Raw genomic sequence first — 25,858 nt, 5'->3', positions numbered from 1 at the left:
GTAGTCAGCTGGGATAGGCTCCAGCTTGCCTGCGACCCTGTAGAAGGATAAAGCGGCTACAGATAATGAGATGAGATGATTTGTCGTTTTTGTTTGATATTTCAAAAGTATTCATTGTATGAACATTTTGGCACAAAATTGATTCCATACAGAATAATCTCTGGATCATGAGTCTCAAAACAGCACCACAGCATCAAAGATCCATCACTGTATTCTTGCCAAACACACTGATCCATTCAATTCATAGCTGAATAATTTTCATTTTGGTTTTATCTAACCGTAACAATCCCGATTATAAGGATCTCAGGCTTTCCGTTTTGTGGGTTTCTCTCAGAAAAGGATTTATTCATCCAACATTTCCACACAGCTCTCTGTCAAACCTCGAGACGAAGCCGCAATATCCAATCTGTGATCACTGAGCTCTTCTTTGCCTCCATCCTCCTCCTCCTCCTCACTGTGCACGTTCTTCAGGGGAAACATTTAATCATTCCAGACACTTAAACGTTTTATTACAGCCCTGATTGTGTTTAATGGAATCTTAATGCCGAGTAGTACGTTTGAGATGAATGCCGCTTCCTGCTCGACTTCCTGTCTGAAACCTGTCCTGTCAGTGGAGCCGGTGTTATCGCCGCGTCGATGCGGTCTCAACCTGGTCAGCTGATTTCAAAGGGAACTCAGGGGAGAGTTCGAGCTCTTCCCGCGCGAGTGCTTGTCATTGCTTGTTATGAAGCTAAACAGAGAGCGAGAGAGAAAAGAAGGAACAAAGACATCAGCGGGAGATTCAATGCACACAGGTGTGTTTGCGCTGAAGCCTAAAGCTCAGAGATGAATGGAATTGAATTTCTATTACAGTCTGTCTCTCTCTCTCGCTCTAATGCTCAGTGGGTGTAGGAGGGATCGCACTACAAGGAGTATCTGTCCAATTCAGCAGCTTTAGAACAACACAAGATGAGTAATGACCTTTTTTTAAAAGGTATCCCCGTCTTTTCTCTCTCTCTCTCTCTCTCTCTCTCTCTCTCTCACAAGGCAAGATTTTGAATCCAGTAACAGATACAGCAACCTTATTCATACAGGACTTTACTCAGGCTGCCAGTCTGTTTCGTATTATGTCCCGTGTATACACTACCGTTCAAAAGTTTGGGGTCACCCAGACAATTTTGTGTTTTCCATGAAAAGTCACACTTTTATTTACCACCATAAGTTGTAAAATGAATAGAAAATATAGTCAAGACATTTTTCTGGCCATTTTGAGCATTTAATCGACCCCACAAATGTGCAGTGTTGTAGCCTGGGCCCGCCCATCCTAAGTGTGACGCAACACGAGGGCCTGTTGCGAGCTTAGTCTGGCAAGGCAAGCCATCTCCAGCTCTTCCAAGCTCCCGAAAAATCGGGAGCCAATCAACTTTGAGCATCTCCAACGGCCCTGGGTAGAGGCGTGTTCAAGGCAGTGACGTAGTAGAACTGCGACCGGAAGCCATAGATTGTTTACAGAATCTATGCCGGAAGCTCTTCATTCACTAGAAACATTACGAACATGGAGCAGCGGCAAGCCTTTGACACAGCGGTAGATGCTGTATTGAAAGCATTCAACGGGAAGTTCTCATTGAAAACGGAGCAAAGAGCAGCCCTGGAGGTATTTATTGAAAGGAAGGACGTTTTCGCCTTGCTCCCGACCGGCTTCGGTAAGAGTTTAATCTACCAGTTAGCCCCGTCGCGTCGCATACGTCAGAGGAAAGAGTGATGTGATTGGTTTAAGCTTCGTCACAGACTTTTCTGGCTTCGACCAGTAGCAAACTGAGGCATTTCAGGGAGGCGGGTCAACCATGCACTTTGGGAAATGGTTGGGCTTAAAGGAACAGTCCACCGTACTTCCATAATGAAATATGCTCTTATCTGAATTGAGACGAGCTGCTCCGTTCCTCTCCGAGCTTTGCGCGACCTCCCAGTCAGTCAGACGCAGTCAGACGCGCTGTCACTCCTGTTAGCAATGTAGCTAGGCTCAGCATGGCCAACGGTATTTTTTGGGGCTGTAGTTAGATGCGACCAAACTCTTCCGCGTTTTTCCTGTTTACATAGGTTTATATGACCAGTGATATGAAACAAGTTCAGTTACACAAATTGAAACGTAGTGATTTTCTATGCTATGGAAAGTCCGCACTATAATGACAGGCGTACTAACACCTTCTGCGCGCTTCGGCAGCGCATTGATATCTGAGCTCCGTATCAATGCGCTGTACGGTGGACTGTTCCTTTAATATCTTTGCCAGACCAAATGCTCGCAGAGCTTTGAAGTCGCGTTAGCCAGACTAGCAGTGTTGGGCACGTTACTTTCAAAAAGTAATTAGTTATAGTTACTAGTTACTTTTCCCAAAAAGTAACGGAGTTACTAACGGAGTTACTTTGTCATAAAAGTAACTAATTACCAGGGAAAGTAATTATTCTGTTACATTTTGTGTCACCCCCCAAAAACAAACAAACAAACAAACAAACAAACAAACAAACAAACAAACAAAAAAACAAATTCAATTAGTGTAATCATAATAAAAGCGAATGTTAAATGTGTTTAATGACTGAAATGGACACTTAACAGAACCAGTTAGTAACGTTATCTACACTACAATGTGAGATAAGACATCTATCAAATTTAATATATTTTTGTAGTTATTAAAATTGTTACTAATTACTGGCCACTGACGAGGACAAACGCTTTGTTCCTCGACATAATGTGCATTGCATGTACACATTTTTGCCTTTTATTTCAAGTAATGAAAAGTAATGCTGTATTTCCAGTTTGAAAGCGCAGTGCTGGGCTGACCGCTCGCCATCGCTGTGTCTTCTGATTGAAAGAGCGCGCAGTAGTGCAGTAGGCGTGGCCTACCTACGTATGTTGTCCAAATCTACTCTGATTGGCTGACTATGCCGTTGTCTCGTGTCTCCCCGCCCCACACGAAAGCAGAGTAAAGAAAGGCTGAACGAGCAGCGTGCCAGATGAGATCAGCTTTAATAAAGTAACGCAGAGCATTTTTTTGTAAGTAACGGGAACGGCGTTATAACGATGTAAAAAGTAATTAGTTAGATTACTTGTTACTAAAAAAGTAACACCATTTATTTCTAACGCCGTTATTCCCATCACTGCAAATGTGATGCTCCAGAAACTCAATCTGCTCAAAGGAAGGTCAGTTTTATAGCTTCTCTAAAGAGCTCAACTGTTTTCAGCTGTGCTAACATGATTGTACAAGGGTTTTCTAATCATCCATTAGCCTTCTGAGGCAATGAGCAAACACATTGTACCATTAGAACACTGGAGTGAGAGTTGCTGGAAATGGGCCTCTATACACCTATGGAGATATTGCACCAAAAACCAGACATTTGCAGCTAGAATAGTCATTTACCACATTAGCAATGTATAGAGTGGATTTCTGATTAGTTTAAAGTGAGCTTCATTGAAAAGAACAGTGCTTTTCTTTCAAAAATAAGGACATTTCAAAGTGACCCCAAACTTTTGAATGGTAGTGTATACATATTAACTCGGGAGCTCGGAAACAGGGTGCGTACTACTCTATTTAGATGTAGCTCTGGTACATACTCCTTAAAAAATGTCCACCCTTAAAGGTGACCCCTTTTCCACAAGTTGTGGAAATGTGACGTGCTTTAATCAAAATACCACAAGGATAAAACTGAGCTCGAGATGCTGACCTCTTCTGCTCCTCGGACCTGCCTGATCCATCCTGATGCCCTACGTCTGGCTGGAGTCTCATCACATCGCTCCTGTGGAGGACGGCCCCATATGGACAGTTGAAAGTCGCACTTGGAAGACGCTCTAGACACTTACAGTAATGCTTTTATGGCTGAGAACGACAGTTGACTTGCTAACTTTAGGACTGCAGTTGTCATGAAGAGTTTTGCACTCAAGTTTCCATCAAGGAACAGTTTATAACTTCAACAAAACTGACTTCATGTTAAAACTGTTAAAAATGTTATAATCACGTTGTCTGTTGTCACCCAAATGAGGATGGGTTCCCTTTTGAGTCTGGTTCCTCTCGAGGTTTCTTCCTCATGTCATCTGAGAGAGGTTTTCCTTGCCACCGTCGCCACAGGCTTGCTCATTGGGGATAGATTAGGGATAAAATTAGCTCGTGTTTAAAGCCTTTAATTTTCTGTAAAGCTGCTTGGCGACAATGTCTATTGTTAAAAGCGCTATAAAAATAAACTTGACTTGACTTAAAGCACCACACCCTGTCCGTTTTAAAGGTAATAAGAAGCCACTGCTCATCCCACCCCTTCTTTCGCCAGCCAATCAGGTAGCACTTTCCTCATGAATATTCATTCACAAAGGCATTTCTCAAGCCTTGAGTGGAGATACTCAGATGAGGGGGCGGGATCATTCTAATGAGCTCCACTTGTGACATAGAAAGGGGCGCTGAATCCGAACGGCTTGTTGAAGCATGAGATTTCTGAAATGGGCAGCACGAAATAAAACGAGATCATCAGTGACGGCGTAGCTCACTCTGGCCCTGTCTAGTCCAGAAGGAACGATCTAAAGTGGGCCACCTTGCGCAATAAACGTTATATCCACCCTAGGAATACCGACCTATTTGCCAGAAAGAATCTAAAACGGCGAGGAATTGATCGAGAAGAAGCGATTTTTGTTGAACTGCTCATTACGGCTTGATTAATCCATAACGTCATTAATAATTGTAATGAAGCAAATCTGGGTAGAAGTTATATGCACCCTCGGTACTCCTACCTTCATGCCAGAAAGAATCAAAATCGGTGAAGAATTGAGGGAGAAGAAGCGAGGTGTGTGGAAACTGCTCGTTAGAGATCGATTAATTACTCCATATCTTCATTATTAATTGCAATTATGCAAATTTGGGTGGAAGCCATATGCACCCCACACAGACCAACCTTCCTGCCAAAAAGAATAAAAATCCGTGAAGAATTGAGAAAGAAGAAGCAATTTTTGTGAAATGTGGACGACGCCGGATGGACAACACATGATGGCATAAACTCATCACCTGCCTGCCGGATGAGCTAATAATTAAAAAACCAAACAAACAAACAAACAAACAAACCGCAAACATGTCAACCCAGTTCTTACCATTTTGTAAACCTCTGTGCACAAAAGTGACAGTTGGAATTGTGTAACTGATCCAAAGTTGGCGAAAGCCAACCCATGATTATGATCCCTTCTGCAAAATGAGCTCAGAATCAGTCCTGAGTGTTGAACACCCTTTAGAATTTGGGCACATGTCCGAAGCGGTCAACAATCTGAGGGAATTTGTCCTCTAACCGGACATGACATTAATTGTCGTATTACCCCGTTTTAAATAGGGTGTTATTATTTAAACTTTACTATAATGGCATGAGGATCAGCACCTCCAAATCCGTGGCCATGGTGCTCAGCCAGAAACAAGTGGAGTGCCCACTCCAGGTCAGGGGGGAATTGCTACCTAAAGTGGAGGAGTTTAAGTATCTCGGGGTTTTGTTCACGAGTGAGGGTAAGGGGGAGAGGGAGTTGGACAGAAGGAACGCGAAACCGGTCTGTTGTGGTAAAGAGGGAGCTGAGCCAAAAGGCAAAACTCTCAATTTACTGGTCCATCTACGTTCCCACTCTCACCTATGGTCACGAGCTATGGGTAGTGACCGAAAGAATGAGATCGCGGATACAAGCGGTAGAAATGAGTTTTCTACGCAGGGTGGCTGGGCTCTCCCTTAGAGACAGCGTGAGAAGCTTGGTCATTCGGGAGAGAGTCTCGGAGTAGAATCGCTGCTCCTCCACATCGAAAGGAGTCAGTTGAGGTGGTTTGGGCACCTTGTTAGGATGCCCCCTGGATGCCTCCCATGAGAGGTTTTCTGGGCATGCCCCACCTGGATAAGACCCCGGGGCAGACCCAGGACACGCTGGAGAGATTACATCTCTCGGCTGGCCTGGGAACGCCTCGGTATTCCCCTGGAAGAGCTGGTGGAGGTGGCCAGGGAGAGGGAAGTCTGGGCTGCTCTGCTTAGGCTGCTACCCCCGCGACCTGTATCCGGATAAGCGGTAGAAGATGGATGGATGGATGGATGGATGGATATAATGGCATGTAACTTTGTGTGTGTGTCTCCCATCTTTATATAAAGAAACTTGCTGGAAAGAATCCAAAACGGCAAGGAATTGCTCGATAAGAAGCAATTTTTGTTGAACTGCTCATTAAGGCTTAATTAGTCCATAACTTCATTAATAACTGTAATTAAGCAAATCTGGGTACAAGTTATAGGCACCCCAGGCAGACTGACCTTCCTGCCAAAACGAATAAAAATCGGTGAAGAATTGAGAGAAGTGGTTTGCGTGAAATGTGGATAACGTCGGATGGACAACACATGATGGTATAAGCTCATCACCTGTCGGCCAGATGAGCCGATCACTGGAAGTCTTATTTCAGAGAGTTTGTGGGTTGGTCGACACTCCAGCACCGAAAAAAAGGGTTTTTCATAATAATATGTCCCCTTTAACCCCTTCAACGCCCTTGGACAAGTCACGTACGTACGTCATGAAATCTTTACCGCCGTGCCTTATGACGTATGATATTCGTCATAAACACTTCCTTTTATGTACCTTACATGACATTACTTTTACTTCACAGTGGCACATATGAATTACAGTCAATGCCTAAAACATTCTTCCGTCATAAGGCACAGCGGTAAAAGATTTCACGACGTACGTGACTCGTCCAAGGGCACTGAAGGGGTTAAAGCTGGGTGCTCTTGTATGTACTGGTACTCAATATCGCAGTAAGTGATGAGCAAGGATGTGTTCACTGACAGAAATGTGAACGTCCCTTCAATCCGTACTTTTTGTTACTCCGACCTGATTGATGCGATATCAATATTGCAATAAACGATGCCCTAGTTTGCCTTTCTCAGAGATTCACGTGTGCCGCACGTACTTTTATTGCATGGAACACATTTAAAGTTACTCATTATTTATTGTACCGGCTGGTACATTTTCCCTCCTTAGGCCAAAAAAAAAAAATAGTGTGTTTCCGGTAACATGAAATACTAAAATAAGGTCGGTAGGTAGGAAAGTTTTTTTTTTTTTTCTTAATTTTTTTTTTTTATTTTGTTCGAAAAAATTAACACAAGTAAACATCTTACAAAATAGTATTTTGGCACAGAATCCTTTATACCACACATCATAATAAAATAAGTGTTTTAAATCTTTAAACGAATAAAAAAAAAAATCTCGCAAGAGTTCGAGTTATGATCTACGGAAGCGATATTTCATGATGTTTTCATGTAATAACATGAAAACACCTTATCAAGAAATAACGTGAAAATAACGTCCTAGGCTAGGCTACTTCCATTAAAAGCAGACGGCCTCGCCTAGCCTACTGTAGAACTTGGGTCGAGCAAAAACATGGCTGAATCCTGAATGACTCCTATTTGTATAAATAGGGGACTACATAGGCGGGAAAACGTAGTGTTTTTCCCTGCCATGGAAGTGCACTTGTATACTGAAAAGGAAGCAATTTGCATTACAGCCTTGAATGAGGATTCAAAATGGCGGCTCGGCTCAGTTTTCCCTTCCTCCTTCAGTATACAAGTGCGCTTCCGTGTTTATGCAGGAGGGCTGATAGAAGTGGCGAAACATTTTACTTTTTATCGTTTCTTTCACAACTTGAATGCGTTGAAACAAAAAATTATGACAAACTAACGCCGCTTACACTAAAATATCGAGGGAAATTTGTAATAAAAACTTTACGGTCGGCAATTTCGACGCGGAAATTCTCGATCGGTCGGGTTACCGGAAACACACTATTTTTTTATTTGGCCTTATTTGTAATTTACAGATATACATTTTGAAAGATTTTATAATCTTAATTCAAAATACATATCCTCCCAGCTCCAGGTGTCTCTGGGTTAATCCCGAGTTTGGCCTACTGTCTCTGTAGTCACTCTTCTTGTGTCCTCTTCCCTCTCAAAAACCTGCCACTTGGCTATACTGAATCGGCCCTGGTGTGCGCGCGCACAAGAATGATGCTCAGCCATGAACTAGGGTGCATTTCTGTCTCGCGCCCTGTGTTTGGTATCCACTGTGACCCTGACCGGGATAAAGCCATCACTAAAGATTCAAAATGACACGAGTGCCGTGGTTTTGAGGATTGTTAGGATTACCACACCTCGACAGGCTGCTGTTAGCTTAGACATGGGCGTCTTATAACCGCGAGACTGAGACATGACTCGCATCTCTGCGTCTGAATAGGAAAGCTCTGTGCACGAACCAGCCTTCGCTTGTTCCCTCGGTTTCTTTGTACGTGTACACCTCGTTCTCCGCTCCCTCTTTCCTTCCTTCACTGCCGCTCTCTCTCGCCCTCTCCCTGTCCCTTCTTTTTTGCCCTCCTCTGGAAATCGATGCAAAATGCTTTATAAAAAACCAATACTCATCTCCCTGTTGTGCCTCGGGTCTTCCTTTCTCATATGCTCTTGCAATTCTTCCAGCTAGAATTTCACCATGCGCCTCCGGGCCAACTCTGTTTTTCATCTCCACTTTTTTTTTTTTTTTAAAAAAAGCAATTAAAATGCTGCCTGTTTTTCTTTCCTTTCCCTTCCCTCCCTCTCGGTCTCCATGTTTTGCCCTCTCTCTCTCCTTTCACTTGTTTGCTGTCTGTCTGTGTACATGTCTATGCAGCTTACTTTGTGTGTATCCTTCTCTCCTTCACTTCCATTTACTAAATCAGCACCTTCTGCCCTGAGTATCTGACAGGATGGGATTCTCCCTCGCTCTCTCTCTCTCTCTCTCTCTCTCTCCCACCCCTTACTGTATCTCGAGCTGTGTGTTACACAACATACAAAACCTGCATCAGGAATTCTTTTTTTCAACCCAATTTGACGGCAACTGTAAAATGTGTTTATATTTAACCAAGTAATCAGATCATTGGAAAATTCTCGGGATAAAATCCAAATTCCCAAATCAGATACGTACACACTCTGAAAAATAGGCTACGTTCAGACTGCACCATGAAACGACCCATATCCGGTTTTTTTGCCCATATGCGACCTGTATCCGATTTGTTATTGACAATCTGAACGACACAGATCCGATTTTTTTCACATGCGACCCAGGCCGCTTGGATATGTGGTCCTAATTCCGATGCATATCCGTTATTTTCACATGCGACTGCAGTCTGACCGGACAGGTCGCATTCATGCGCCCTACACATCATCAACAAGAGACAAACGTCACTATTCTGCGTTGGCGAATCCCGCCTCTTTGGTGGAAAACAACAACATTTGTACAGTTTTCAGAATTTAAATAGACTTTTATAGAATTGATCAAGCTAATGGTGGATTTGGTAGGGACCTGGATGTTGATCTGTTAGCCTGATTAAATAAAACAGTTTCTATAACTGATTTATAACTTAAACCATCCTGTATTACAAGATTATAAGATTGTTCTGGAAATTTCCAGTAATTTGACACCTTCGGTCTCATTAGTCTGCTGCCCACATTAATCAGATTATTGTGTGAGTTCCGCCGCCGCCACAAAAACCACATCGCCAGGTCTCGCCTCATCTCCATCGCAAACTGCACTGGTGTTTCTGCACCTTGAGCCAGCGCTGAGAGAAGTTGCAGAATTCAGCTGGCTATAAACAATCTAAATAAATATTTATAAAAATGTAGAAAAAGTTTATTAATATGACGAAATAAATATGTGCAAATTATTAAGCCTGAATTAAGAGTTTGGTAATACAGCGGCCGTATCCCAAACGACTGCCTACTGAAGCTCGAGTGCACTATATAGAGTTTAAAAATCCATTACTTCCTAGTAACATGTAGTGCACTTATATAGAAATCAGAGAGACATTTAGGAGTCAACCCTCGTTACCAGGCTACACGTTTTCATTACAGTTCAGAAACAAAAACACACACGAGACCTCACACTTTAACACTGACCAGATAATTAAACAAACAAACAAACAAAAAAAAATCATTAAACATGAAGAGTGCGCTTTTTTTTGTTTACGTATTACGTAGATGTGCTTATTACGTGTCAATTTGCGCATGCGGGACACTTTTGGGTCGTTTTCCGTTCATATTGGAGATCGCATACAAGTCTCATATAACTGGTAATGTGAACGGCCTAACAAAAAAATCGGATTTCACAACAAATCGGATATGGGTCGTTTCAGGTTGCAGTCTGAACGTAGCCATAATGTACACTACCGTTCAAAAGTTTGGGGTCACCCAGACAATTTTGTGTTTTCCATGAAAAGTCACACTTTTATTTCCCACCATAAGTTGTAAAATGAACAGAAAATATAGTCGAGACATTTTTCTGGCCATTTTGAGCATTTAATCGACCCCACAAATGTGATGCTCCAGAAACTCAATCTGCTCAAAGGAAGGTCAGTTTTATAGCTTCTCTAAAGAGCTCAACTGTTTTCAGCTGTGCTAACATGATTGTACAAGGGTTTTCTAATCATCCATTAGCCTTCTGAGGCAATGAGCAAACACATTGTACCATTAGAACACTGGAGTGAGAGTTGCTGGAAATGGGCCTCTATACACCTATGGAGATATTGCACCAAAAACCAGACATTTGCAGCTAGAATAGTCATTTACCACATTAGCAATGTATAGAGTGCATTTCTGATTAGTTTAAAGTGATCCTCATTGAAAAGAACAGTGCTTTTCTTTCAAAAATAAGGACATTTCAAAGTGACCCCAAACTTTTGAACGGTAGTGTATATTATTGTACCTTTATTGGTACGATGCCTCGTCAATCAGGCAGCAAGTGAGGTACTCACTTGTACCCTTTATATACTGATTGGGAACATATGTACCCTTTTGGCCCTAACAAGCGACACGCTGAGGTCTAATAATGACCCCTTGGGGGTACACTCGTGTAGATTGTACCTTGGGGGACAGAAATGGACTCCTACTGTACCCCTATTTCTGACAGTGTTAATGGTGATAATGGTGTGCATATAAACACTTCAGTCAGTATGTTTATATGCACATAGAGAAAATCGAATTTCTGCCGTAGCTCGACTGAAATCGAAGTTCTAAATGCCATGGAAACACCTTAGCTCGGCTGAAATCGAACCGAACTGGATTTCTCGTAATCGAGCTACGCGACCTAGATTATGCGATTGTAGCCGAGCTACTTAGTGCATGTAAACCCTATCGAGCTACGGAGTCGAGCTACTTACTTCAGCACTGCCCCTTCCGGAAGTGACGAGTGACGAGACCACAAGCGGGAAACACAACAGCCTCGGTCGGCATGACAACAGTAGTAGTAGCAGCGAGCAGCAGAAGAGGTCAGGAGGAACAAGGAGAACGAACAAACGAACGAAGAACAGAAAATGACGAGCAGAACACGGAACTGATAACTTTGTTTATACTCTTGAATAGCTCTTCTTCATGACGACAACTCGTGTTGGTACAACATCATGTACCAACACGATGGGGCGTGTAGCGCCACCTGTGGCTCGGGTGCACAATGTACCTCACACAATAGCTCGATTTCCTTGTGTGCATGTAGGATTGGATTTCTCTGGCACCCCTGCTGGGACCCTTAGCTCGATTACCGACAGTAGCTCGATTTGGATGTGCATGTAAATGCACTGACTGTTTCTTCGTGTAAACGCAAGACTTCCTACTCCGGAGTTATGACTTAGATTTGTACATTTCGTTCGTTTTCATGTTTTCAGATACTACTGCCTTTATGTTTTGGGGCGCCAGATCAGTGAGGGATTTTTATTTTTTATTATTTTTTTAAAATGCCATGTCAGCACCTAAGGCTATTTCATGGCAACGGCCTTTCTAAAAGGTATTATAATAAATGTATTTTTTTTTTAAAAATCATTAAAACAAAATGACATGAATGAACAAAACTAAATAAACGGGATGCTTCAAATACGCATGTGATAAAAATTCTAAGACTTTTTGTGGTGGCACCTTCTTACAAACATCATTTAAAAATATTTTGAGAATAAAATCGCTCCCAGGTCATGCTTATGTATAAATATTTTACAAATGGCCAAAATGAAATATGCAAATGTGTTCATTTCTAAAAATAGAATAGAAATGAACATGCGTGGGTTAAAATGGTTATCCTGTCGTAGTGATCTGACTTGTAGAAAAAAGGGGGAAAAAAACCCCCCCACCCCCACAGGTTTTACAATACTCACTTGTACTACAGATATGTAACCGCCGTTGGAACAACATGCGCAGTTTACATCTCAACTTGTGACTTGTTTACTACATGACCTACACTGATGTGCTCACTATCTCCCAGGTGATTTATTAAATCTCCACACTTTGGGCATGTGATGATCTCCAGGTTCCCTTCATGAGCCGGAGATTTTCTCCTGAGCCTTGTTTCATACTTGCCAACCCTCCCGATTTCGGCGGGAGGCTCCCGATTTTAGCCTCCGTCTCCCGCTTCCCGATCGTATTTGTTAAAAACTGGATAATCTCCCGGTTTGGGGAAATCCCTACCGCCAAGTTAAAAATACTCCCGATTACGTCCAATCAGAATCGTATGAGAAACACTGCTGACGTCGACTGATTTTTAACCAATCAACGAACAGGACGACAGTCACTTCTGTGATGTAGGATTCACCCAGGCTGTCCGACATTTTTTTTTTTACAAGCATTCATTCATCGTGGCCACTAAACCCAATACCAAACGGCAAAAATACCGTATGAATGCAAATACCAGGCTGCATGGGAGAATGAATTTCCATGGATAAGCAAATGTTCGACCAGCCAGTTACACGTTTTAAGGTAAAGATACCTTAAATCAGAATATAATGGACATTTGAGTGTGAAATTAAACTCGTCTTCCGTACCGTTTCAGAAACAAACTGTACAACTTCTAAAGTGTTTAGTGAAATTTTGCATGACGGAGAATTTGTTTGGCGAGTGTATTTGAATAGTGCGGTCGTATCTTAGTGCTATTTTGAATTTATGTTTGAAAGTTTACAAGTGAATTATCTGGAAAGTGACTGATTTTGATCGAGTTTTGAGGTTTTAAGTAAAAGATTACTAGTGAGTGTATTTGGCTCGTACTAAAATTTTGCATTCGAGTGAATTTCTTTGCGGAGTATATTTTGATAGTATGGTAGTATTAATAGTGACGTTTTTACATTTTGTTTGAAAACTTTCAGTCAAAGTTTGCAAGTGAGCAAATTCCTTCGATGCATTCCGATAGGATTTTGAAAGGATTTCTAGTGCTTTTTAAAAATTCTGTTGTAAAGTGTTTAGTGAGAGCGATGCGTTTTAGTAGTACTAAGGCCAAGTTTACATTAGACCGTATCTGTCTCGTTTTCTTCGCGGATGCACTGTCCGTTTACATTAAACCGCCTGGAAACGCGGGGAAACGGGAATCCGCCAGGGTCCACGTATTCAATCCAGATCGTGTCTGGTCCGGAGCTGTGTAAACATTGAGAATACGCTGTGCTGAGCTCTAGCTGGCGTCGTCATTGGACAACGTCACTGTGACATCCACCTTCCTGATTCGCTGGCGTTGGTCATGTGACGCGACTGCTGAAAAACGGCGCGGACTTCCGCCTTGTATCACCTTTCATTAAAGAGTATAAAAGTATGAAAATACTGCAAATACTGATGCAAATACTGCCCATTGTGTAGTTATGATTGTCTTTAGGCTTGCCATCCTTCCACTTGCAAGTGGTAAGTGATATGCGCTGGGATCTCACACACAGCGGCTCAGTCCCGAATCACTGCTCGTGCGCTTCACTCGCGCGCTCTGTGAGCTGCGCAGGGCCGGAGTGTGCACCCTCCAGAGGGCACTCGCTGTTCAGGGCGGAGTGATTTGGAGCGCAGGATGCCTGCGGAGCCGAGCGTATCCGTGTATTGGTGTTGCTGTGTGCACGCAAATCGTGTATTGGCGTTGCTGTGTGCACGCTAATCGTTTTAAAAACGTTAATCTGATGATCCGCTGATACGGTCTAATGTAAACCCCACCTAAGACGGTGCAGTATTTATTTAATTGAGTTACTATTTTGGTTCAATCTCATTAAAATTTAATTTATATATATGAGATTATAGTTCTCTGTATTTGTACATGAGCTTACAGAAGGAAAACACATTTGATGCAATCCAATAATACTTTCATTCACTGTGACTAGTTTAAGAAATGATAAACATTCTTCTAAAGCGTCACTTGTGTTATTTTCTGTGGGTCTCTGTATGGATACGATATATCAGGCATGGGATTTTTCAGCTAAAAATCTGATTTAAGACGTCCCTTTCATTGTTATTATATTACAATTCAAGACAAGAGTATAATTTCAGATTTTTCACTCTGAGCTCTCTCATGCCTGAGACATGAATCCCATAACCTATAGTCATGGATAGAACAATAAACAATTCAAAAACTCTAATTATATACATTTCAAATGGCTTGCAATTAATTGGGATCCACTGTTTTTATCATTTCAACCGCGCATCAGACCCTCGTCCGATTGAAAATGTCGTTCACGCACTCCCTCCCTGTTCTGCCCCTCGCCACAGATTCTGCTCGCACACCCCCCTTCAGCATCTGACATGTCATCTTCACGGTTTCCCCCCCAACACACACATACATCTCATTGTTCATTAAAGGATATGGGACATGAAACATAAATGCACACTATATCAGTTTCTTTCCATTAAAAATATGAATTAATTGCATCAACAAATACAAAATCATCTATTAAATTCAGCAAAATCGTTATATTCGTGATGATTATATGGCATTTCTGCTCGAGCTCCGATATGCATATTTTACAACCGGAAGAGCCGCTGTCACGTGATCATACGTCACAAAAACTTTCGGGCACAGCACAAGCGGGTAGATGAATGGAGAAGTGAATGACAAGAAAATTGTTTTTATAGTCTTTAACGTACATTGGACATCATGGTGTATTGTGCTGCTTATGGGTGCAATAATTCCAATGGGAAATGCCCTGGAGTAAGTTTTTTTGCATTCCCCAAGGACCCGAAGCTGAGGAAAGTGTGGGCTCACTACTGCCGTAGAAAAAACTTTGCACCTACTGTTTCCCACAAACTGTGTTCGGACCATTTCACTGAGGATTCTTTCAACTTTAATACTCAGGTACTGAGCGATATTAATTGCCAAGCCAAATTTAAGAGGCCGTATAGCCGGGTTCATGGAGGCAGTGATAGCGCCATAATATACAGGGCCTAACATTCCTACAACTGTAGAGACAGTCAAGAAATCCTGTAACATTAATGGACATTTAAATAAATGTTAAGTTATGTTGGTAAGTTTGTTTAACTTTTCTTAATTTTCATCTCTTTCGCCAAATGCCGTAGTGTTGTTGGCTGTGTGATGGCGTTTCGCCATTTTGAATGTTTTCATCTCGGACTCTGGAAGCATTGTATCTCAATCTCGAAAAATATCAGCAAAAAAAACCTAGCCTACAACGGACTTTAGCTAGATCTATGATGAACTTTTTAAATGTATGATACAAAAATAATACTTCTTTCAACAGATCATTAGCCTTTGAGCAGAATTGTTTTTAACTTACCAGGAAGTGTTATCCAGCCGACCGCTTTCAGTTTCATGAGGGCTGAATGAACCTTCACTCTCAGAATCATCTGACCCGTCAGAGTAAAGACAAGATCCATGTTCATGTGAATTTCCAGCTATCGGTTCGAATTGATAGGGTCTAACTTCACATCTCTGTGAAACATCGGGAATGTCACTGTCGATGCTGTCCATTTCGGTAACCTGTTTACATTAGATTCCCAAGCGCTGGCTCCTTGGAAAGTTTTTGTGACGTCACGGGTCACGTGACCACCTAGCTCATTAACGAATCATTGTTTTACGCTGATGTATAAAAAAGTTGAATAATGTGATGATTTTCACATTTTTGATGCCCTGCAGTGATTTAGATGGCATTTCTTATGTCCTTTATACATAATTATGCCCAGGTAAAAATACATGTCCCATATCCTTTAACGCACTGAACTCAGGGACCGCACATCTCACTTTACCTCGCTCGTTTGCACTATTCCGCACTATCTCATCTTAACAGCTGCTAGTTTGTTTATACTGCTTATTTCATGTTTACCTGCTATACCTCAAGTGCCCTTGACTGTTTGGTTATTTGAACCAATTTATGTGTATATATATATATATATATATATATATATATATATACACACACACACACATACATACATACATACATATATATATATATATATATATATATATATATATATATATATATATATATATATATATATATGAGAGATTCCACGCTTATGGGTACTGAAATGGGGACATGAACTTATTTTTAAAAATTCACCTAAAACCATTTCTTCTTTTACCATCAGGTCACAAAACATGTAATCTTTAATGAATGATATGTTAAAAGATAACTTTAATTTTCTGAGATGTAATAAAAACATATTTATATGCCAAAGTCAAGCCTATGAGTTCCAAAATGATGTCTGTTCCATTACTTCTGTTACGATTGTCCATCTCGCGTCTGTTACAAATTAATTACAATCTAGCTATATACCATGTTAATCTTATTGAAAGAATGTGTATGTTTATTCTACTACACATGTTTATTAATTATATTTGCTAAAACATCACCTTCCTATGTTTCAAAAAGTAATTCTACATTGTTAAAATTGAGAATATATATGTCCACAACACTTCTGTTACGTTCTGACTTTGGCATATAAATATGTTTTTATTACATCTCAGAAAATTAAAGTTATCTTTTAACATCTCATTCATTAAAGATTACATGTTTTGTGACCTGATGGTAAAAAAAGAAATGGTTTTAGGTGAATTTTTAAAAATAAGTTCATGTCCCCATTTCAGTACCCATAAGCGTGGAATCACTCATATATATATATGAGTGTTTAGTCTACGTCTAGTTCATATGTAGAGTGTTTATACTGTTTATATTGTCTGTTTGAGTGTTTAGTCTGTGTGTAGTTCTTATCTAGTGTTTACACTGTTTATATTGTCTGAGTGTTTAGTCTATGTCCTTATCTAGTGTTTATACTGTTTATATTGTTTGAGTGTTTAGTCTATGTCCTTATCTAGTGTTTATACTGTTTATATTGTTTGAGTGTTTAGTCTATGTCTAGTTCCTATCTAGAGTGTTTATACTGTTTGTTTTTTTCAATTATTCTATTTTTATTTATTGCGTTGCCTGTTTGCACCGTGGGTCAGAGAGGACTGAAATTTCATCTGTGCTGTATGTCGAGCATGTATAGCATATTTGGCAATAAAGTTGACTTGACTTGACTTTTCTCCCCCATGAGAATTTTGAAAAGTTGGCAAGTATGTTGTTTTGTAGGATATCATTCAGGTAGGTGATATACGAGCTCTACAGCCAGTGATTGAAGAACTATTCAGACTTTTCTATTCAAGCAAACATGGGATCTTGAAAGCAAAGAACATTGCGACTCCCATTATTGAACAGAGTTGACATTGGTGCGATACCTCTCTCTCTCTCTCGCTCTTCTATCTGTATTTAGAAAATGACCAGAAGCGTGCTTCTTCTTAACTGCGCTTAACTCTTCTGGTCGGAATTATCGGCCGTAATAAACCTGTCTCTATCGTTTCGGATGTTCGGCATGGTCTTTTTTTCCCTTCTGAATGCGGCACGCAATATTTCAAAGTGACCACAGGAACGATAATAAATACTAATCCACCTGCTTTTATACATTTGTTTCGACTCCAAACTTCTTCCCGAGTCGCTATTAACCTCAGATCTTAGATCAAACTTTCCTCCCTGGAGAGACTGATTGTCTGAATACCCACACGGCTGTTCTGCTCTGTTTTGTGCTGCGCTGAGTGGCGCCTCATGTTCATTAGCTCTGATTCTCTTTAAGCTCCTGTCTGTTGTGTGTAACTGATGCATGTCAGGAGAGCGAGGCCCGACCCTTCCGGCACTCTCCATCAATGTTTCATGGCCTTGTCTCTTCACGCGGCTGCGCGAGAGCAAGACGGATGCCACCCCATTACTTACTGCACTAACTTTCTCTTCCCTCACTGCATTATTAACAGATCAATCTATTAAAAGACATCATCAGCTTAAAAGTCCTTTAACCTTGTTCTTAGCTGTCGCCCGCCCCGTTGGCGCTTTATTTAACCGTCTGTGTGCTGCAGTGAGGCTGCAAGAGCGCGATCGTTTAGAGGTAGCGGCATGGGAGTATGAAACGGAGATAAACAGAAATGATGACTTATTATTATTAATTACGCCAATTCAACGCACCAGCTTCCTGAGCACTGCAAATCGTACAAGAAATAAAGGACTACATTAAAATCAACCTGCCTAATTACTGTAAATTCATTATAGTAGGTTAGTTATAAATTCCATCATTCGACATGGAGCACTAGTTAGTTATGACGTTTCTGTCAAACCCTAAGCGACAACAATGCCACAATTAATAATCAGCAAAAACACACATTAACAGACTCTGATTCAATGAAAGTGGGGTTTTTTTTCTTAATAAAAACTGACTGGGAACGCAAAACTCCTGCAAGGGAAAGGTAATAAATAAAAATGAAACCGGTGAGATAAAACAAGCCTTCAGCGTTCTTCCTCGGGAGTATAAATGAAGCATCATTTGATTTCCTAAAACTGCTCGACAGCAGCGAAGAAAATACCAATTTAACGTCGACTTCCGCTTCATAAACTTTCTATCAGACTCTGGCGACGAAGCTTTCTTGCTATTTCGTACCTCTATTTTTGTATTTCAGCAGCTGGAATGAATCTACTTGGCTTACAGATGTGGAGAGCCGGAAACAGCTGTTACTCCAACTCCGTTTCATCTTATTTACATATCAGCGCTGGATTTGGATACGATCTTTAATCAGAATTGTTACTATCGTCAATGCTGGCTTATATTGTATGTACGTATGTGTTACGGGTCAGAATTGGAGGGCAGGTGGAACTGTTTTCAACCTAGGTTAGAATTTTTAACCCAGTTCATAATTTGTATTAAGGAGACTTACTATATCTAGGGTTAGGATTAGGGAAGACTTTGTATTTTAAAACTACCTGATGACGTAATACGACTGGACTCATTAAGAAATTTTATATATATACACATACACACACATTTTCACCCGTAGTCAGCTGGGATAGGCTCCAGCTTGCCTGCGACCCTGTAGAACAGGATAAAGCGGCTAGAGATAATGAGATGAGATGAGCTACGCGCACACCATTGCAATCATCGCTGGTCTAGTGGTTAAGAATCAGAAGGTTCCGAGTTCGAATCCTGTTTAAGTATGAAAAAGATATGTAAAAAAAAAAAGCTAATTTGGTAGATAGGAATAGACAGACAAGAGGAAATACTAGGTAGGTGTAGACAGACAGACAGGAAGTGGATGGAAAAGATTAGAGTAGTGGTGATGGAAAAGCCCTTTAAGAATCTTAGATAAACCAAAATTTTACCTCGGCTGGAAATTATGAACCAGGTTAATTTTTTTTAACCCAGGTCAAAAAAAAAAAAAAAAATCACCTAGGTTGAAATTTTTTTAACTTGTAACATATACACGTGTGTGTGTGTGTGTGTGTACTTTATTATAGCATTTGGTAGACAGGCGAAGTTGTGGAAGAAGTCTAAATAAATGATCACCTCATCGCCGTTTCTTCGTCTTTGCGTTCGACGTAAAATTTCCACAAGAAAGTGCGGCGAAATTCTAACGCGGCCAGTAAATAATGATTATGAAATTAAAGCATTAATTCAAAAAGGTTTGGGGGAGAAAAAACAAATTTAATAAATAAACCTGGAGCCTTTTTTTGTTCTTGTAGCTGTTTTGTTAAAACGATCGGACGTTTTGTTCATTCGGTCCTGTGTCTCGCACCTTAAAACTGCTAGGTGGACCTTTGTAGACAGGAAGTCTTCATACAAGGCTTTAGAGATATAAATAAACATCTCGAATGGGTCTGAAACGTTGTTCTTGAGTTACAAAATACTTAAGCAAAGACGCGCTGAGAACAGAAGTCCCAGCTTATAACTTCATCTCATTACAGTCAGAGGACTTTAGCTATACTGGATATGCAGCTGTATTATATATATATTATATACACGAGTGGAATTGGCATGGCTGTGTGGCATGGCACGCATAACGAGGTGCCCAGGAGAGCGCTGTAGTGTTTGTTGGCAGTAATTACCGTACACCACTTGGCATGCGTAATAAGAAAGAAGGAAGGAAGGAAGGGGATCGAATCAAATCAATTTTTTGTCCTTTCATGTATACAATGAGATGAAACACTGTGCCTTAAGGATGATCCAAGAGAGTAGTGTGCAAAACCATTAGAACAAGAAATGCAGCATGATTTTTTAAAATAATAATAATAATAATTTGTGTTTTTATTTATCATATAAACACTAACAATGCATCAGTTATTTATCCGTCTATCAAATACAGGGCAAAAATCTCTACACAGAACGATCTAATAATGCAAAGCTTACCTGGAGTCAGGGTACTTGGTGAGCGTGGCCAAGCTGCTCGTGTACATGTGCCCCCCGACGTCGATGTGCACGGGAGCGTTGGCTTTGGTGAGCTGAGCAGGCAGCGGGATGCCCTGCGCTGCCAGGGGAGAGACCGGCGAGCGGGTCAGAGACAAGCGCGACATGCTTCTTCCTTCCTGGAAACAGACAAACGGGAAAGCCATAGAAAGCGGTCTCAGTGTCGCTGCCGTGGCACGTCAGGATCTCGCAGCTTTTCCGTCTTCCTCGCCCTTTATCAGCTCGCTTCTTCATCTGCCCCGCCGCCGTGTATTTAGCTTACAAATTATTGCCAAGGCTCTAATTAAGTGTGTTTGTGTCGTCTTTTCACCGGCGCAGCCCGAGGGCAGAATGGAAACATGTTTATTAGCGACGCAGAGACACGGACGCTAAGGTGTTTGCCTCTGGGGGGGAGAAAAAAAAAAGAGACAGAGAAGCAAAGAGAAAAGCTTACGAGTTCCTAATTAAAGGTCGCATGCTAGGTGTTAGACGTGATAGGCTCAGACGCTCTGTGCAACCAATCTGAGAATTTTGAGAAGGAAAGGGGGGGGAGAGAAGAGCGAGAGAGAGAGAGAGAGAGAGAGAGAGAGAGCAGCGCTGCGCATGCATGCATACAAACCCGCATTTGTGTTCACAACCACCTCCTGACATACGTTTTCTGCTAATTGGGAGAAATAAGTCGAGGCGAAATGAAGCTCCGTAGAACTATGGATCGTGGCATGAGTTCTAACATTTCGCTAGAAATATTCATAAGCGGTGTCACGATGGCAAGGTGTTGTGGTCGGATGCTTATTTCTTGAACGTTGACGACATCTCAGATCCAACGCTGAGGCTGGCAAGTGAAAGTGATGCACCGGACAGGTGCTTCCTCATCAGCGTGCAGCGTTTAGTTCCCAACAGAGCGACTCGGTGTGCGCTTCCTGTCGACAAAGTCTTGAGCTTCAGTTTGTCTTCGTCAGTTCGCTTTCTGAACAACGACGACTGTTTTTACACCCCATGCAGTTTACATGTCGACAGACGCGTCGAAGTATTTCACTTTGGGTTAATTATCTTTACGGAAATTTAACATCTTCGACTTCTGTATCGTATTGCACCAGAAAGAGTTTCATGACGAAACGGCTGAACCGAAACCACGATCAAGGAATCAGGAGTTTTGTGTATCGTTCAACCCCCAGGGCAAAGGCATGGGACGTGTCTGCTGTCATATCACTAAACTATAATGCAGCGCTGCGGTTGTGGGTTGTGTACAGTTGTCCCATTCGATGCTGCGCTAAGCCTCTAGGCACTTCTAGATGGAGGTCATTTTAATCGAGAGAAGCCTGACTGTGTGTGGGCCTGTACGGTCAGAGCACAGCAGTTTGGAGTTTCAGTGATGGGTTGAATCGATATGCGAGGGTGAGGGAAATGAAAATCTTCAGTGTGAAAAAATTAATTGGCAACTGGAAGTTTTTTTTTTTGTTAAGAGCTGGAACACTTGCGTCGAACATAACGGAGATTATTTAGAAAAAAATATACACTTCTGTCACATGTATTTGCAACAAACTATGCAGTATATATATATAAAAACGTACACACACGAGGGTAAGTCAAAAAGTTCTAAGACAAATCTTTATTTCTGAAAATAACAAGTCATGTTTCCATTGGAGAATTCCTTCTTTGTATTCCTTTTGAAATGATAATATATGTCTTAGAACTTTTTGACTTACCCTCGTGTGTGTGTGTGTGTGTATATGTCTTAATTTGACTCCTTTTTGTGTGTTCAACACAAATACTGCAATATTTGATGTAACACAGCAACATTTATCTTAGTTTATTTTAAAAATGTGTTTAACAAGAATTTCAGGCTTTGATCCAATCCGTAAAGAAGAACTTTCCAAACTAAAAAAAAAAGACCACAACTCTGAGAATTACTGTGGCGTTAAAAGTCTTGAAGTAAAAGTTCAAACCTAATCTATAACCTGCGTCACTTTTATATCACTTGCACACGAGTGATCATCCAAAGTTAAGTCTTTGACGCTCATGGAATTTAAGCCTTGAGGTAAATTGCTTCGCTGTGAATTCTAAGTTTTTCCATGTGTTTTCTTTTTTTTTCTCCTACAAAAATGCCAGTTTCTTCCAGGGTGTTGCCTGTGTGCTCTGGGCACGCTGACTCCAGCAGTAAGGCTCATTTAACACACAGCCTAGACGAGACGCTCAGATCGCCGTGATAGAAAAATACAGACTTAAGTCATTCTTGGCGTATGCAGCCATCCTACCTCCCCGTGTAGCTGTGTGTGTGTGTGTGTGGGGTGGGGGGTGGGGGGGTGGGGGGTGGGGGTTCGTAACCAAAAACCCTGATGTTAATCCAGGACGACTGTGCACTCTCGGCCTCCCTCACTCTGTCCTACACGAATGGGAGGAGGAGTGGCGTATGTGGGTATAAAAGCTGGATTACACAAATAGAAATTGTAAAAACACATGGCTGACCAAAAAAAAAAATCTTATCCAGCTAAGGACAAGAACAAAATCCTTAACGTGTGGTCTGGATAAATATAGACAAATAAACAGATGGGTATCCCACTACCTTAATACTATATTGTTTAGGCGTTCTCCACTAGACAGGACTGAAATCACCTGAAGAAGAAACTATAAAATGGTTATCAACTTGTAATAATGAGTCTTATTTAAATGAGAAATGCTATCAGCTCTGGCGAAAATTACAGAAAAAAAAATGTTTGTATGGTTAGTAGAGAAAGCAGCATATTACATAAAACGCTGATGGAAAATAAGAGGCAAGCGTGACAGTCAAAGTGTCCAGAAGAACCGGGGCTGGTTCTGGAAGACGTTCAGTAAAAAAACAAACAAAAAAAACCCAAACTTGTACCTTATTTCTTTATAAAACTGAACAAAATATCCGTGAGGCTGCTGTATTATTGTTAAAGCGACGAGTCTTCATGCTAAACATCGACTTCTTATCTCATCTCATTATCTGTAGCCGCTTTATCCTGTTCTACAGGGTCGCAGGCGAGCTGGAGCCTATCCCAGCTGACTACGGGCGAAAGGCGGGGTACACCCTGGACAAGTCGCCAGGTCATCACAGGCCTGACACATAGACACAGACAACCATTCACACCTACGGTCAATTTAGAGTCGCCAGTTAACCTAACCTGCATGTCTTTGGACTGTCGGGGAAACCGGAGCACCCGGAGGAAACCCACGCGGACACGGGGAGAACATGCAAACTCCGCACAGAAAGGCCCTCGCCGGGCACGGGGCTCGAACCCGGACCTTCTTGCTGTGAGGCGACAGCGCTAACCACTACACCACGGTGCCGTACTGTAAATTGGAAAAAAAAATGTCATTATTTTTGAAGGCATCTTTGCTTGTACTTGTGCCCTCTCTCTCTCTCTCTCTCTTTCTATATACAGTATAAACAAAAATGATATTCAGTGCAATTTCCAGATCAGGATTTAAGCCTACTACTACTACTAGTAAAGTTAATAATGAGAGGGCTACAAAGCCTCTTTTCTCTTTTCATTTTTTAATAATCCATTAAACACACACAGAGCAAATTTACACAATGTCACTGAGATATATTCAGTCATGAATCAATGAATCAATAAATGAATGAATCAATGAATGAATCAATAAATGAATCCTACCGTCTCGAACATTGCTTGTAGTCCACAGAAATCCTGATTGATTGCTTTTCCTTGACCGATAAGTTATTTTTTAGATAAAAAATATCAAACTAGTGTGATTGATTAAGACTTAATAAAGCCCACCTCTTATCCAAACCTGAAAAACACCCCCGTAAACCGCGTTCAAAACCGGTGTATCGATCAGAAAGAAACGCTCTCTGGAGCTACTCTGTGCCTTTACAGCGCTATAAACCGGCGTTGCCTTGGTTACCGTCCAAACCCGCATACTAGCATACTACAGCATACAGACTACACTGTACTGCAGGTCAAAAATACACACTACTCTACTACAGAGTGTGTCAGAAAGCAGCACTATTCCTCTTACAGGATACAGTGTGGGCTTTTAGACCTTAACTTGTTCATAAATCATATCAGAGCTGAACTGTTGAACAGGAAACGAAGCGTCGCTAAGTTGCTAAGTCGCTAAGCGAAGCCCCTTCTCCTTCCTTACCTTGAAAGAGAAAACCTCTTGTTTTTATCTTCTGAGGTGATGGGAACTTTATCTTCCAGTCGTCCACCGGTTGGTATTTTCAGAGGGATATATAGAGTATAAATGTCCAGGTCGGTTGAAGAAAACAAGGCAGTAAACCGCCTGCTAGGCTAAATAACACATAACAAATAAATAAGAGCAGAGCTCAGAGAAGAAGAAGAAGGAAACGGTGTCGCTCCAGGCTGCTGAGTCGCCTTTGGGGATGAGGATTATGGCTCCAATTAGCTCGAGCCAAGCTAAACAGCTCTCTTTCTTTCCTTCTTTCCTTTCTTTCTTTTTAAAGACGAACCGTGATGTTCTGCCTCTTCTGCTCTGGCTATTGATAACCGTTAGCGTTTTGGGTTCATTTTGTTCATTCGTCAAAGTAGGAATTCAGATGAACTTCTGCTTGAGGATAGAGAGAGAGAGAAAGAGAGAGGGATAGAGAGAGAGAGATAGAGTGCAAATCGTATATCACGTCGTTCAAAGGGACTTTAAGAGTTGGGGAGAAAACAACAGAGGTATAATCATTGCCGTTTCGTCTGATGAAAGATTTCCCTCAGGCGGTGTTGCAGAAAAATGAGGAAAATCAGGACACTGTTCTCTCTCTCTCTCTCTCTCTCTCTCTCTCAAGTAGAACGAACTTGTTGATAAAGAGGAAAAAAAGGAGGGATTTTTTTTCTTTTTAATGAATATGAAGTTATATATCCTTGGAAAAAAGAAAACAGTTCAAGCGACGATTTCCCTCCGTCTTGCTTTCCTTTCCTCTCCTCTCCTCTCCTCTTTCTCTCTCTCTCTCTCTCTTTCCAAAATTTCCTGAAGGCCGTTAAAAACCAAATGACGTCTATCATGGAAAAGCGCCCTCGTGCGTGCGTGCGTGCGTGAGTGCGCGCGCCCTCAAAACGCGCCCGCAGCAAAACGCACCATTTCAATCGGCGCGCGCGGCTGGGGATGGAGACGGTTCACGCACGCGCACGCGCGCACACATGTACATACACATGCACGCACGCACACTTCCCTCCCTCCCTCCCTCATTTACCATTTGCCCCGCCCCCTTCCTTCCTTCCTTCCTTCCTTCCTTCTCTCTCTCTCTCTCTCTCTCTCTCTCTCTCTTTTTTTTCCTTGAGCAAAAATCTTGTTATAAAGAAGTTCACAAATAATCTTGCGTACGGCTACGCACTTTCTTTTAAATTTTTTTTTTTTT

General features: G+C 41.5%; 1 protein-coding gene across 5 annotated transcripts in view; it reads right to left on the bottom strand.

Moving 5' to 3' along the window:
- Window positions 1–25,609, bottom strand: part of LOC132888124 (BTB/POZ domain-containing protein kctd15) — a 79,241-nt gene extending 53,632 nt beyond the window's left edge. The window contains exons 1-3 of one of the 5 annotated variants that reach the window (XM_060924135.1): window positions 8,677–8,696; window positions 3,988–4,102; window positions 3,697–3,768 (exon numbers count right to left, since the gene is read on the bottom strand). In XM_060924135.1, the coding sequence (XP_060780118.1) occupies window positions 3,697–3,758 (62 nt within the window). In that variant the 5' untranslated portion in view covers window positions 3,759–3,768; window positions 3,988–4,102; window positions 8,677–8,696. Of the gene's footprint in view, window positions 1–3,696; window positions 3,829–3,987; window positions 4,103–8,676; window positions 8,697–20,469; window positions 20,822–21,124; window positions 21,864–24,636 lie in introns of those variants that run through there. The other 4 variants (XM_060924134.1, XM_060924133.1, XM_060924132.1 and 1 more) reach the window with 4 other exon arrangements.
- Between the last annotated feature and the right edge of the window lie 249 nt (window positions 25,610–25,858).

The sequence above is a fragment of the Neoarius graeffei genome, chromosome 6 (genome assembly GCF_027579695.1).
Source record: "Neoarius graeffei isolate fNeoGra1 chromosome 6, fNeoGra1.pri, whole genome shotgun sequence".
NCBI classification, from domain to species: domain Eukaryota; kingdom Metazoa; phylum Chordata; class Actinopteri; order Siluriformes; family Ariidae; genus Neoarius; species Neoarius graeffei.
This window is presented reverse-complemented; position numbering and strand designations above follow the sequence as displayed.